A 14,240-nucleotide genomic window follows, 5' to 3' on the forward strand; every position below is an offset into this window, starting at 1 on the left:
TAAAGTAATGAAAATAAAAACAAAAATAAACAAATGGGATTAATTAAACCCAAAAGCTTTTGCATAGCAAAGGAAATCAGAAAAGACAACATACAGGATGGGAGAAAATATTTGCAAGCAACTGACAAGGGATAAATCTCCAAACTATACAAAGAATTCATACAGCTCAATATCAAAAATGAACCCAATCAATAAATGGGCAGAAGATCCAAATAGACATTTCTCTAAAGAAGACTATATATAGACTTTTCAGGTGGCTCAGTAGTAAAGAAGCTGCCTGCCAAACAGGAGTTGCAGGTTCAATCCCCAGGTCAGGAAGACCACCTGGAGAAGGAAATGGCAACCCACTCCAGTATTCTTGTCTGGGAAATCCCATGAACAGAAGAGCCTGATGGGCTCAGTCCATAGGGTCGGAAAGAGTCAGATACAACTTAGCTACTAAACAACAACAACAAAGCAGACATATAGATGGCCAAATTGCACATGAAAAGATGCTGAACATTGCTAATTAGTAGAGAAATGCAAATCAAAACTACACTGAAGTATCACCTCATACAAGTCAGAACAGCCATTATCAAAAAGTCTATAAATAATAAATACTGGAGAGGGTGTGGAGAAAAGGGAACCCTCCTGCACTGTTGGTAGAAATGTAAATTGCTACAGTCACTATGGAGAACAGTATGGAGGTCCCTCAAAAAACTAAAAAGACCTTTTTGGGAGAGACTACCGGCCTGTGTGCTTGGAACTAGCATTTTGTTGGGGATTCCACATACAACTTGATTTGGGGAGAGAAGAAAAGCCTCACTTAACTTTATAGTTAGCAATGATTTGGGGTCTTTCTTTGACAGGGAGATTACTAAATTGAAAATTTTGGGACCCCCATGGACTGTAGCCTGCCAGGCTCCCCTATCCATGGAATTCCCCAGGCAAGAATACTGGAGTGAAAGCCATTCCCTTCTCCATGGGGATCTTCCTGACCCAGGGATTGAACCTAGAGACTCCTGCATTGTAGGTAGATTCTTTACCATCTGAAACACCAAGTAAAATGAGCAACATGTTATTGGAAGGATAAGCCTAGGTGATTTGGAAATGTATAGGTACAATATTTAACCCTGGAACTGCACCTTAAAAACCAGCAGAGTTATAGTGTTCTGTTGCCCAGGAACTTATTGAATTTGTAAGAAATTGCAAATTTCAAATTGCAAATTCAAGAGACTACATGGGCATGTCTGTAGAGAGTATAGTGACCTAGAAGGCCCAAGAGACCTTTTCAGGTTTCCTATCTGGTGAAAAATTGATGTAATAACATTAACATATTGACCTCTTTATCATCCTCAAAAGTGGAAAGCAGGTGCCCATGAGAATCTGCATGTCTTAAAGAAATCCATGTCAGTTTCTAACGTAATCATGAACTTTAACAAAGATGACTCTCTCTCTATATATGTATATATATATATATAAAGAGATACATATATATATATATATCTAAAAAGAGAGCTACCGTATGACCCAGAAATCCATCTCACTCCTGGGCATACACCCAGAGAAAATCATAATTCGAAACAATACATGCACCCCAGTGTTCATCACAGCACTCTATTTACAACAGCCAGGACTTGCAAGCAACCTAAATATCCATCAACAGAGGAATGGATAAAGATGATGTGATACATATATACAATGAAATATTACTCAGCCATAAGAAAAGACAAAATAATGCCATTTGCAGCAACATGGATGCACCTAGAGATTGTTGTACTGAGTGAAGTAAGTCAGGCAAAAAAAGACAAATAGCATATGATATCACTTATAGGTGGAATCTATAAAAAGGGTACAAATGAACTTATCTACAAAACAGAAATAGAGTGATAGATGTAGAAAACAAACTTATGGTTATCAGTGGGTAAGAGGATGGAGGGAGAAATTGGGAGATTGGGATTGACATATACAAGCCTACTCTATATATATAATAGGTAACTAATAAGGACCTACTGTATAGCACAGGGAACTCGATTCAACACTCTGTAGTGGCCTATATGGGATATATGTATATGTATAATTGATTTACTTTGCTGTACACCTGAAACTATCACAATATTGTAAATCAACTATACTCCAATAAAAATTTTAAAAATTAAAAGTGATATTAACAGTACAGAAAAGAAAGGATACATGTACCCCAATTTTCACTGCAGGACTATTTACAGTGGCCAAGACATGGAAGCAATCTAAATTCCCACTGACAGATGAATGGATAAAGATGTCTACTATATACCACATCACACACACACACACACACACACACACACACACACACCAGAGTATTACTCAGCCATAAAAAAGAATAAAATAATGCCACTTTCAGCAACATTGATGGATCTAGAGATTATTATTCTAGACCTGTCAGCAATGTTGATTGTTGGAATGAGAACGTACATGTTTCTCTCATAAGTTACCTTAGAGATGCTATGATATGATTGTTTCCTATAAAATGTCTCTTCTTTTTTCTTCTTTATTGGATCGATACACAAATTTAATGCGAAGTATAAATCATTGATATAAAATATATGCATATTCTAAACATGACTATTATATTTGTCCTTTTGATGAAAAAAATATGTATTAAAGTTAAATGATACAATTAGAATGAATTTCTTTGTAAAGGAAAAAAAATTGATGAAGTGTCATCTTCCTGGTTAGGAGTACTGCAAGACAAGGTTTGCTGGAGTATACCACTCCTATCTGGGCTTCCCAGGTGGGGCTAGTGGTAAAGAACCTGCCAATGCAGGAGACATGAGATGCAGGTTCGAACCCTGGATCAGGAAGATCCCCTGGAGGAGTGTATGGCAATCCAATCTTGCCTGGAGAATCCCATGGACAGAGGAGCCTGGCAGGCTGCAGTCCACAGGGTCACAAAGAGTCAGACATGACTGAAGTGACATAGCATGCACACACCATTCCTATCTGCCCATTGCCATTCTGCTTTGACAGTTTTCAGAATTAGAGGCAGCTTTAACAAGCCATATTGCTTTACCTTGTGGCCATCTGGAGTTTGAGCTAAGAAACTCAAGCTAAGCTCCAAGCCTCTCTTAAGACACCAAAGTAAAGTTGGATTTGCACCTTAGCATACAGGAGGAGAAGGGGATGACAGAGGATGAGATGGCTGGATGGCATCACCGACTCAATGGACATGAGTTTGGGTAAACTTCGGGAGTTGGTGATGGACAGGGAGGCCTGGCGTGCTGCGATTCATGGGGTCGCAAAGAGTTGGACACGACTGAGCGACTGAACTGAACTGAAACTAAAATATGTGTGAGATGGTAAATTTTATGTGTATTTACCACAACTGAAAAAATTAATTATAGCAAAATGTGCAAAACTAAGAATTTTTGGGTTCTGTTCCTGATAATGGTTGAGGAGCTTCTACAGGCCCAAATCTCCTATATGTAACAACTATAAACTCTGGGGGGAAAAAAGTAACTTGAATACACTGAAAAGTGGTGTGGCCAACAGCAAGCAGAAACTGTTAGAGAGTCAGCACTTGAAAGAAAACAGTGGCACTGGGTGAGTTCCCAATTTTGTTAATGGTTTTTAGCTGAAAGCAGGCTTAAAGAACGAGAGGACAGAATATAGGCTGATGAAAGGAGCTAAAAAGTGAAAAATCTTGGAGAAGAGAGAAATTTGAAAGCCTTAAATTCTATGTAACAATCTTTCCAGTTCAGGCTGACCCCTGAACTTATACATGATCAGAGCAGACTCAAGCATGCTGAAAAATGAAAGTGAAAGTCTCTCAGTCTTGTCCAACTTTTTGCAACCCCATGGACTATACAGACCATGGAATTTTCCAGGCCAGAATACTGGAGTGGGTAGCTGTTCCCTTCTCCAGGGGATCCTCCCAAACAGGGATCGAACCCAGGTCTCCCACGTTGCAGGCAGATTCTTTACCAGCTGAGCTCCGAGGGAAGCCCATGATCAGGGCAGACTCAAGCATTGCAATTAAAGTTAAAATAACTCAACAGTGATTATCATCACTAATTACTCCAGGGACACAGAACTTGGATTGGAGTTCAGTTAAATTAACTGCCCACACATACACAAAATATTACCATTGTTCAGATAAAAACAAGCATACCTTGAAGACATTGCAGTTTTGGTTCCAGACCACCACAATAAAGTGAATATTGCAAAAAAATGAGTCAGACAAATACTTTGGTTTCCTGGTGCATATAAAAATTATGTTTACATTCTACTGTAGTCTATTAAATGCACAATAGCATATGTCTAAAAAAATGACAAGCTTTAATTAAAAAGTACTTTATAGCTAAAAAGATGCTAGTTAATCATCATCTGAGCTTTCAGCAAGTCATAATCCTTTCACAATAGTCAAATCTACGATCATTGAGCACTATAACAAATATAATACTACTACTATTAGGAACAACAACAATAATAATGTTAGCAACATTGTAAGCATTAGCAAAATGTAACACATAGACACAAAGTGACCAATGCTGTTGGAAAAACGGTGCTGAAAGACTTGCTTGAGGCAAGATTGCCAAAAGCCTTCAATTTGTAAAATATAAAATTACTTGTGAAGCATGATAAAGTGAGACACGCCTATATAACTGAATCCTAGAGCTATTCACAATGACCAGGAAATGATCCAAAATTATTCAACATATAAAGAAACTGGAAAACATGACCAACTCAAAGAAAATTCAACCAGTGGAGACAAACCTCAAGATGAACCAGGTGTTAGAATTAGCAGACAAAGAGTTTACGGAAAAAATACACTTGTAATGAATAAAATAGAAAAATTTAACGCAGAAATAGAAATTATAACAAACATACAAATGGAAATTCTAAACCCAAAAAATCCAGTATCCAAAATTAAAAAAAAAAAATCTCTGTATGGGCTTATGAGCAAATTAGAAACAACAAAAGAGTTGATGAATTTGAGGACAGATCAATAGAAATTATTCAATATGGAATAAAGAAAAATAGGTTTTAAAAAATTAGCAGAGAGTTAGGAATCTGTGGGACAATAACTAAAGATCTATGGTAATATACATGTAAACAGAGTTCCAAAAGGAGAGGATAAAGGGAATAAGGAAAAAAATGTATTTGAAAAAATACTGGCCAAAAATTCTTTATATTTCATGAAAATAGCATTCTTAAACATTGGTTTGTAAGTTTAAGTTGATTTAACTTTTATGAAAAGCCATTTGGCAACACGAATCATGGATTTTAAAAGGATTCACATGTACTTTAAGCTTGTAGTTCTGCTTACAGAAATCTATGCCCAGGAAATAGGGGGAGATAAGGTAAGAAATATATTTACAGAAATTTCCTTCAAAGCATAATCTATAATGAAAGTGGAAGCAAAAGTCACTCAGTCATGTCCAACTCTTTGAGACCTAAAACCTTGTATTATCTAATAATAGGTTAATTGATAAATACTGAATAGCTGTCACACAATAAATATTTGTTCAATGAATTAACATCAAGTTTTTCATTTAAAAAGGACATCAGAAATTATGATACATTGAAAAAAGCAAAAAATAAATTCTGTATAAGCATAATCCCTACTATAATATAGAAAATAATATTATAAAAGAGACAGAATGGGAAAAAGAGTTCAAAGGACTGTCTCTGAGTGGAAGGATTATGAAAGATTTTTATTTTCTTCTTTACACTTATCAATATTTTTCAAAGTTTTATAATGTGAATACATTTATACATATGATCAGAAAACTAGATTCACCAGTATGAAGCTATAAATATATACCAAGCATATCCTTAAGATCTGTGTCCTATATACTGTGTCTTCACCAACCGCCCAAATTTACCTTGGTCCAGAGCCACTCCCATTCACATCCAGACTGAGCTCTCGAGGTTTAGTAATCTCTTTATTAGCAACCAGTTCTCTTGACTTAAATACAGCTTGAGACCTTAACCTGTAAAAATAAATTTAGACATAGAAATAGACCAAACAATCTTAAAATCTGTATGGACCCATAAAAGAGCCTGAATAGCTAAACCTTGAGAAAGAATAACAAAGATGGGAGCATTACATTTTCTGATTCAAACTCTATTATAAGCTATAGTCATCAAAACAGTATAAGCATACAATTCCACAATAAAACACCAAACCACCAGGTTAAAAAAAATCAGCAGAGGATCTGAATAGACATTTGTTCAAAGAAGACACACAGATGGCACATGAAGGATGCTTAACATCACTAATCACTAGGGAAATGAAAATAAAACCACACTGAGATATCACCTCACACTTGTCAGAATGGCCATTATGAAAAAGAAAACAAGTGCTGGCGAGGATGTGAAGAAAAGGGAATACGTGTGCACTGCTGCAGGGAAAGTAAATTGGTGCAGCTGCTATGGAAAACAGTATAGAGACTCTCCAATAAATCAAGAGATTCCTCAATTAATTAGAAATATAACTACTATATGATCTAGCAACCCCACTCCTGGTATTTATCTGAAAAAACCAAAAACACTAATTAGAAGAGACATATGCATCCCTGTTTTCACTGCAGCATTATTTACTCGAATAACCAAGATGCAGAAGCAACATAAATGTCCATCAATAGGTGAATGGATAAAGAAGATGTAGTATATGTATACAACAGAGTATTACTCAGCCCTAAAAAGAATAAAATCTGCCATCTGTAACAACATGGATGGACTTGGAGAGTATTATGCTAAGTGAAATAAGTCATACAGAGAAAGATAAATACTGTATGATTTCACTAAAAAACAAAAGAACAAACATAACTAAACAGAAACAGAGTCATAGATTCAGAGAACAAACAGAGGAGAGAAGGGTCATGGGAGGTGAGAAATAGGTGAGGGAGACTGAGGTAGAAATTTTCAGTTGCAAAATAAATGACTCATGGCTATGAAATGTACAGGGTGTGGAATATAGTCAATAATTATGTAATATCTTGTGTGTTGATAGATGACAATGAGTCGACTCACTGGAAAAGACCCTGATGTTGGGAAAGATTGAAGGCAAGAGGAGAAGGGGATGACACAGGACGAGAAGGTTGGATGGCATCACTGACTCAATGGACATGAGTTTGAACAAGCTTTGGGAGTTGGTAAAGGACAGGGAAGCCTGGCATGCTGTACTCCATGGGGTTGCAAAGAGTCAGTCACGGCTGAACAACAAGGACATTACCTTGATACCAAAAACAGGCGAAGAAAGTATGAAAAAATAAAACTACAGACCTCAGAAATATTGATGTAAATATCCTCAACAAAGTATTAGTGAAAAGAAATTGCTAATGCACATTACTTAGTCGACAAAGGTCCATCTAGTCAAAGCTATGGTTTTTCCAATAGTTATGTATGGATGTGAGAGTTGGGCTATAAATAAAGCTGAGTGCTGAAGAACTGATGCTTTTGAACTGTGGTGTTGGAGAAAACTCTTGAGAGTCCCTTGGACTGCAAGGAGATCCAACCAGTCCATCCTAAAGGAACTCAGTCTTGCATATTCATTGGAAGGACTGATGCTGAAGCTGAAACTCCGATACTTTGGCCACCTGATGAGAAGAACTGACACGTTGGAAAAGACCCTGATGCTGGTAAAGATTGAAGGCAGGAGAAGGGGACAACAGAGGATGGGATGGTTGGATGGCATCACCAACTTGATGGACATGAGTTTGAGTAAGCTCTGGGAGTTGGTGATGGACAGGGAAGCCTGGCGTGCTGCAGTCCATGGGGTCGCAAAGAGTCAGACACCACTGAGCAACTGAACTGAACCGAATGCATAAAAAGTATTATACACTATAACCCAGGAGATTTATTCCAGGGATATAAGGGTAGGTCAATATAAAAAAAAAAATCAATCAATGCAATCCACTGTATTGGCAGGCTAAAAAAGAAAAATCAAACAACCATGCCAATTATCCCATAAAAGATATTTAACAAAATTCAACGGTTATCATAAAAACTTCACGCACTCTAAAAGGAATAAAAATTAAAAATGAACTGTTATCAAAATTAAAAACTTTTGCTTTGTGAAAGATCTGAGATTGAAAAGACAAGAAACAGACTAGGAGAAATTACTTGCAAATCCACCTACCTATGTGACAAAGGACTTATATCTTTTGAATATATAAAGAACTCTCAAAACTCAACAGGAAAACGATTCAAACAATCCAGTTAGACTATGACAAGAGATACTAAAGAGACAGTTTACCCAAAAGAATGGAAGAAGGGCAAACTAGCAAAGGAAAGGATATTGACTATCACTAGCCATAAGGAAAATGGAAACTAAGATGACAATGAAATATCGCGACACACAGATGCAGAACACATCAAATAAAAATGTGTGACACAATCAAATGCTGACAAGGATGTGGAGAAATGATCTTGCTCATGTTACTGGTAGGAGAAGTATTTTAAACTAAATGAAAGTGAAAGTGAAAGTGAAGTCGTGTCCTACTCTTTGCAACCCCATGGACTGTAGCCTACCACACTTCCAGAGGATCTTCCCGACCCAGGGATCGAACCCAGGTCTCTCGCATTGTAAACTAAATGAGTACAAGCTAAATATGATCTCTTATATGATTTAGCAATCATACTCCTAATTCTCACTTGTAGAAAGAAAAAAACTTAGGCCACAGAAAAACTTGTATAAGAATGCACACGGAAGCTCTATTTGTAACAGAAAAAACTGAAAATAAGGAAACTGCCTTCAATAGATAAATGGTTAAACAAATCAAGGTATATCTATATCATGGACTAGTACTCAGAAATCAAAAGGTATAATATATGTAACACTCTAGACAGATCTCAGCATTATGCTGAATGAGAAAAGCCAATATCAAAATTTAACATTGTGTATAATTCCATTTATGTAAAATTCTCAAAATAATAAAAATTTAGAAATAGACAACAGATTAGGGTTTCCCAGGTTTAGGGACAGGTGGGGGCAGAGAGTGACTCTAACAGCATAGTTCAGGGACCTCCCTGGTGGTCCAGTGGCTAAGACTCCATGATCCCAATGGAGGAGGCCCAGCTTCCATTTCTGGTCAGGAAACCAGAATGCCACAACCAAGAGTTTGCATGCCGCAACTAAGAGTTCACGTGCTGCAACTAAGGATGCCTCACGTCATGACAAAGATGGCAGATCTCATGTGCCATGAATAACACATATTAAAAACAGATGAGGACATAGTAATAATTTAATCAGGAAAATAATTTGCAAAAGAAAATACACATCTGTATGTGTATTACTTTCCTATACACCTAAAACTAACACATTGTTAATCAACCATGCTCCAATACAAAATTAAAAAACAAAAAAACCAGCATAGTACAAATGAAATTTTGGTGGTGCTGAAATAGTTCTGTATTTTGACTGTGGAGGTGGTTACACAAGTTCACATGTGATAAAATGACACAGAAACACACACACACATTGTGCCAATGTTAATTTACTAGCTTTGACAATATACTATGGTTGTATAAAATGTAGCTGTTGGGAGAAACTGGGTGAAGGGCACTTAGAATCTCTGTACTATTTTTGCAACTCCTATCAATCTGTAATTATTTCAAAATAAAAAGTTTTAAGAAATCTCTCTACACAAAACTTGTTCAAAATTTGTGCTTCATAGTGCTTTCATTTAAGCTAGGGTGATCAAGAGAACAACAAGCACTTTATTAACATTAAGGAACATTACTTGAATATACAATGCTGTTCAAATGAATATGATGCCTAACATAAAATTATCCATTCTCCCCTGCTAGACTGTGATCTCTTTAAAGTCCACATTTAATTCTTTTATCTATCTCAACTACCTAGAACCATTCCTCACATAACACAGACATTCAATAAATGTTTGTTGAATGAAGTTCTCAGGAGAAACTACACGTTAACTGGAGGATTAGAGATTGGGGTCATAAAATTGAAGCAACATTTCAGGCTTTGGTGACAATCTTGTTACAAGAGGCTTCACTTTCACTACTTTAAAAGCCTCCAGGTTCAACAGTGAAGAATAAAAGTGATCATAAAGGAAGAGAAAGAGGAAGATCACGTTTGCTTCCTAGGGAAGTCAGTACTGCACTGAAGAAAACAAGTCAAGATGGAACTTTCAAAGACAGTAGGATTTAAAAAATATTGAGTAGGATCTGAAAATTAAAGAAAATTAACTCCAAGAAGTAAAAGAAAATAACACTAATATTAGGTGTGTAAGGATCAATATGTCTAAGAATGTGTACAAAAGGGAAAAGGTATGCTTGACCAAGGAGAAAATGGCAGGGATACACACACACACACACACACACACACACACACACAGATACACACATCCTTTCCTTGAAATTTACTTATAAAAAGACATAAATGCCATATTTTCTTATGTTTAAATACAATTGCATTTGATCTATTACATTTTGAAATTAAGATAACAAACTTTGTATGTAAAACTATAATGAACACTACATGATATTAAATAGGGCTTTAGCTTTTGAAACATTGTTCTTAGGGAAACATTGTCAGAGGAAGAGCAGTTTAAATGTGGGAAGGTGTATAATAATTGGCTATTGAATAGGTTATGCTTCATAACCAGAAAAGGTTGAATTTAGCAGGTTCTCTTTATTATATGGAATGATGACACCTAGTCACATGTCAGCCTCATTTTACATCCTAAAATCTTAAGTTTTTACTTAATGCTTAATATTCTCTACAATGACATCAAATAGCTAAGTATTTTGTGTAATGGTAACATTGTTGAAAAATACTTTCTTTAGAATCCAGCCAAAACTACACTGGACAGGTAAGAAGTAGATATTCTAAGCTAACATTTTGGAAGACAAGGTAATCTTTCAGTTCTTCCCCCAAAGACAGTGCGATTTATTTAGAAGTCATAGCTGCTATGCATCTTGAGCAAACCAAGATTCTGAGGAACTTCTGTTCCTACACATCTGTTACAGTAACACAGCTGTCATTTTATACTGTATTCTCCAAACTACAGGTACTGCTGAAAAAATAGGCAGAACTCACCAGTTATAGTCCAGTCGAGACTGATGAAGCTGCTGCTGTTTCAGGAGAAGTTTTGTCTCCTGCTGGGCCAACAGATGCTGAAGACGCTCCTTTTCAATTTCCAGCTCCATTTTCTGAAGCATAAGTTGCTGCCTTCTATCTTCTGAGAGCTGCTTTCTGACATCATTTTCATTAGGCGGCAGTGCCCCGTGGCCATGCATCAGAGACGCCCAGGAAAGCCCACAATACCTGCATGAGTCCAGATGTGTCTTGGAATCCTGAGGGCCCATGTTTGTCGGATGGCTCTCGTGAACATGATCTGCATTTTCAGAAAGTCCATGGCCAGAACACTGACTAGATGGAGGAGCCTGAAGGTGCTGGCATTCCTTCATCTTCAGTTCTTTGGGAGGGGCTTTCTCTGCAGGGACTGCATCAGCTAGTTTTTTCCCTGGGGATCTGTAATTACATGTTCTGGTCTCTGAGGGCACCTTGCCCATATCCTTTTTGGAATAATGAAGGGTTGCTGGTTTCAGAGAATTATTCCTAAATTCCACAAGGGATTCCAAAGCTGAGTCCTGATTTGCAGACTTAGGCCTCTGCTTGGTTTGAGTGTGGATCTGTGGTTTGGCTACACTCAAGTAGGAACCATCCAGTTCCACAGATGTAGACGGGACAGTGCTTTTCCTGTTGGATTCCTAAAAGGGACCACAAGATCACTTGTCAAATAAGAGCAAAATAGAGTTCTTTTGAGAGCTCAGGAATCAGTGATACATGTTCACCAAGACAAAGCTGTGTTTTTGTCTTCTTAATAAAGATAGTATTCACAGCTAAACAGACATGTGCCACAAGGCTAAACTCACTTTCAAACAATCTACATTTCAGTAAATTCACAAGGATGAGAGAAAGAAAGTGTTGCCACTCACTGCTTAAGCAAGACTTCAGGAGTTGCAAATAATAAGAGTTATATAACATCAACTTTGAGAAGAAAAACATTAAGCGTTAATGTCTTAAAATGTTTAATTTTGAATACTAAGCCAAGAAATCCATTCAGCCACCTTAAATATCTTTTGATTGGCCATTACACAGTATGAGTTTTGATGTAAAACTTTTCACCTTATACTGAATAGGATGTTAGTTACTGCTAGAAATTTGATGAGTTTTTATAAATATCTTTACAGTACACAGATAAAACCAACCACTTTCCACAAAATATGATTCTAATCAAAAGTAGTTATTTAAATACAAAACATATTTAATTTCAGCTATAAACCTAAGTGATTTCTCAATTAAGCTGTTCGAGTGATTACAGTCTGATAGAAGTCAGGCGGAAGGAAAGGAAGCAGTTGCAAATTACCTTTGACAAGCCAATAGAATGAGCTTTCCCAGCATTTTAGCCTCAAGCTTGTTCTACTGGGGAGAGCAAAACTTAGTTTTTAGCAATGATGCTCAAACTTTAGCACAAATCAGAATCACCTGGAGGGCTTGTTAAATGTGAATTGCTTGGCTTACTCCCTAGAGTTCCCAGTCAGCAATGCTCGAGTAGAGCCGAAGAATGTGCACTGTTAACAAGCTCCTGGGTGGTGCTGCCGATCTGGAACCAAACTCTGAGGACCACTGGTCTGTACCGTGGGCCATTAGACTCCTCCTTTGTCCCTCTTATAAGGGCCATTCTGATTACATCAGGCTTACCCATGGAATCCTGGATAATTTCATCATCTTAAGATCCTGAATGGCATCTGGAAAGTCTCTTGTCATACAGAGTCTCTGAGCCATATAAAGTGACATTCACAGGTTCCAAGAATTAGGACATGGACATATTTGGAAGGCCATTATTCAGTTTGCCACAACTTTTAAAATAAGAACTAATTCATAAACAGTTGAGATAGTTTTTTATTCTAGAGATATAGGAAGAATGAATAATCAAGATCCCTAGCAGAGAAGGGGGAAAAAAAATCCCACCAATTTATTTTGCAATAGTTGAAAATGAAGAACTGATGGGTAAAAAGTGTCAACTAACAGATATGTAGCAATACCATGTTTCCTAGCCTATAATAAAAGAGGGTTAGTACAATGACTCAAGATTTCCAGTGAGGTTCTAAAACAATGTTAAAGGAGTTCTATTTAAATGAGAATCAGCCACATATGTGGAGATGACTTGGGTCTCTTCATAGAAGGCATGCAATCTTGTATACTGAACAGATGACAAACTACATAAAAGGAACTAGTTCTGCGGCAAAATTTATGATAAACTACCTCATAAAAAATTAACCTTATTTTACACCTAAGGAAGAACTTTAGTCCATATTAATCTCCCCTATTCTGAACTTCTGTAGCACTTACTGTCAACAGAAATGTTTACCATCTGCTATTTTGTATGATAAATTGACTTTTTAAAGGTTATACTTTTAAAATGACAGATAAATGTTTTGAGTCCAGAAACATAAATCAACTATTTTACATCATCATATATCTTCTAATCCACGTATCATTAATATAACAGTAGATACCATGTATATAGTATTTTTTACTCACGTTTTTGTTCCTTAACATTATTTACATATGTGCATTGTTAGGTACTAACAAAGCTTATACTTACTTTAACGGTGCTGATTGTTACATTATTCACAAATGTCAGGTATTTGGAAGATTTCTAAAACAAATTTTTTTTTGTAGTTAGCTTCTATGTTTTTGAGAGGCACTTCGACTTAAAGATTTCCATGCGTGCTTTGCTCAAAGAGAACACTGCTTTGCCAACTACCTGCTAGGGAACTATGCATATTGCTAAGCAGAATTCTAAGGCGGTCCCCAAGATCTCCATCGTCTTGGTGCCCCCACCCTGTATTATCTCCTTGCCTTGAGCGGGGTAGAACTCGTGAATATGATCAGTGATCAATCCTGTGTGTTATATATGCCAAAATGGACTTTACATATATAACTAAGGCTCCTTATCAGCTAACTCTGAATTAACAAAAAGGAAGATGATTTCACGTGGGCCAGACCTACTCAGATAAGCCCTTTCATAGCAGGTCTGGTGCTCTCCTCAAGGTCAGTGATTCTCCTGCTGGTCTTGAAGAAATAAGCTATTGTGTTATGGGAGGGCTTTTTTGTTTTTTTGGTAGATTTTATTGAACTATAGTTGATTTACAATGTGTGTTAATTTCTTCTGTACTACAAAGTGACTCACTTATGACAAAACATAATGGAAAAGAATATGAAAGCAAATACTCCT

General features: G+C 36.7%; 1 protein-coding gene across 11 annotated transcripts in view; it reads right to left on the bottom strand.

Annotated features, from left to right (window-relative positions):
* Positions 1-14,240, bottom strand: part of KIAA1328 (KIAA1328 ortholog) — a 395,477-nt gene that overhangs the window by 133,469 nt on the left and 247,768 nt on the right. For 7 of the 11 annotated variants that reach the window (XM_081562372.1, XM_081562376.1, XM_081562367.1 and 4 more), the window contains one exon: positions 11,033-11,706. In XM_081562372.1, the coding sequence (XP_081418498.1) occupies positions 11,033-11,706 (674 nt within the window). Of the gene's footprint in view, positions 1-5,849; positions 5,958-11,032; positions 11,707-14,240 lie in introns of all 11 variants that reach the window. The other 4 variants (XM_081562370.1, XM_081562365.1, XM_081562369.1 and 1 more) reach the window with 1 other exon arrangement.

Source organism: Giraffa tippelskirchi, chromosome 14 (assembly GCF_054371585.1).
Source record: "Giraffa tippelskirchi isolate mGirTip1 chromosome 14, T2T-mGirTip1v1.2.pri, whole genome shotgun sequence".
NCBI classification, from domain to species: domain Eukaryota; kingdom Metazoa; phylum Chordata; class Mammalia; order Artiodactyla; family Giraffidae; genus Giraffa; species Giraffa tippelskirchi.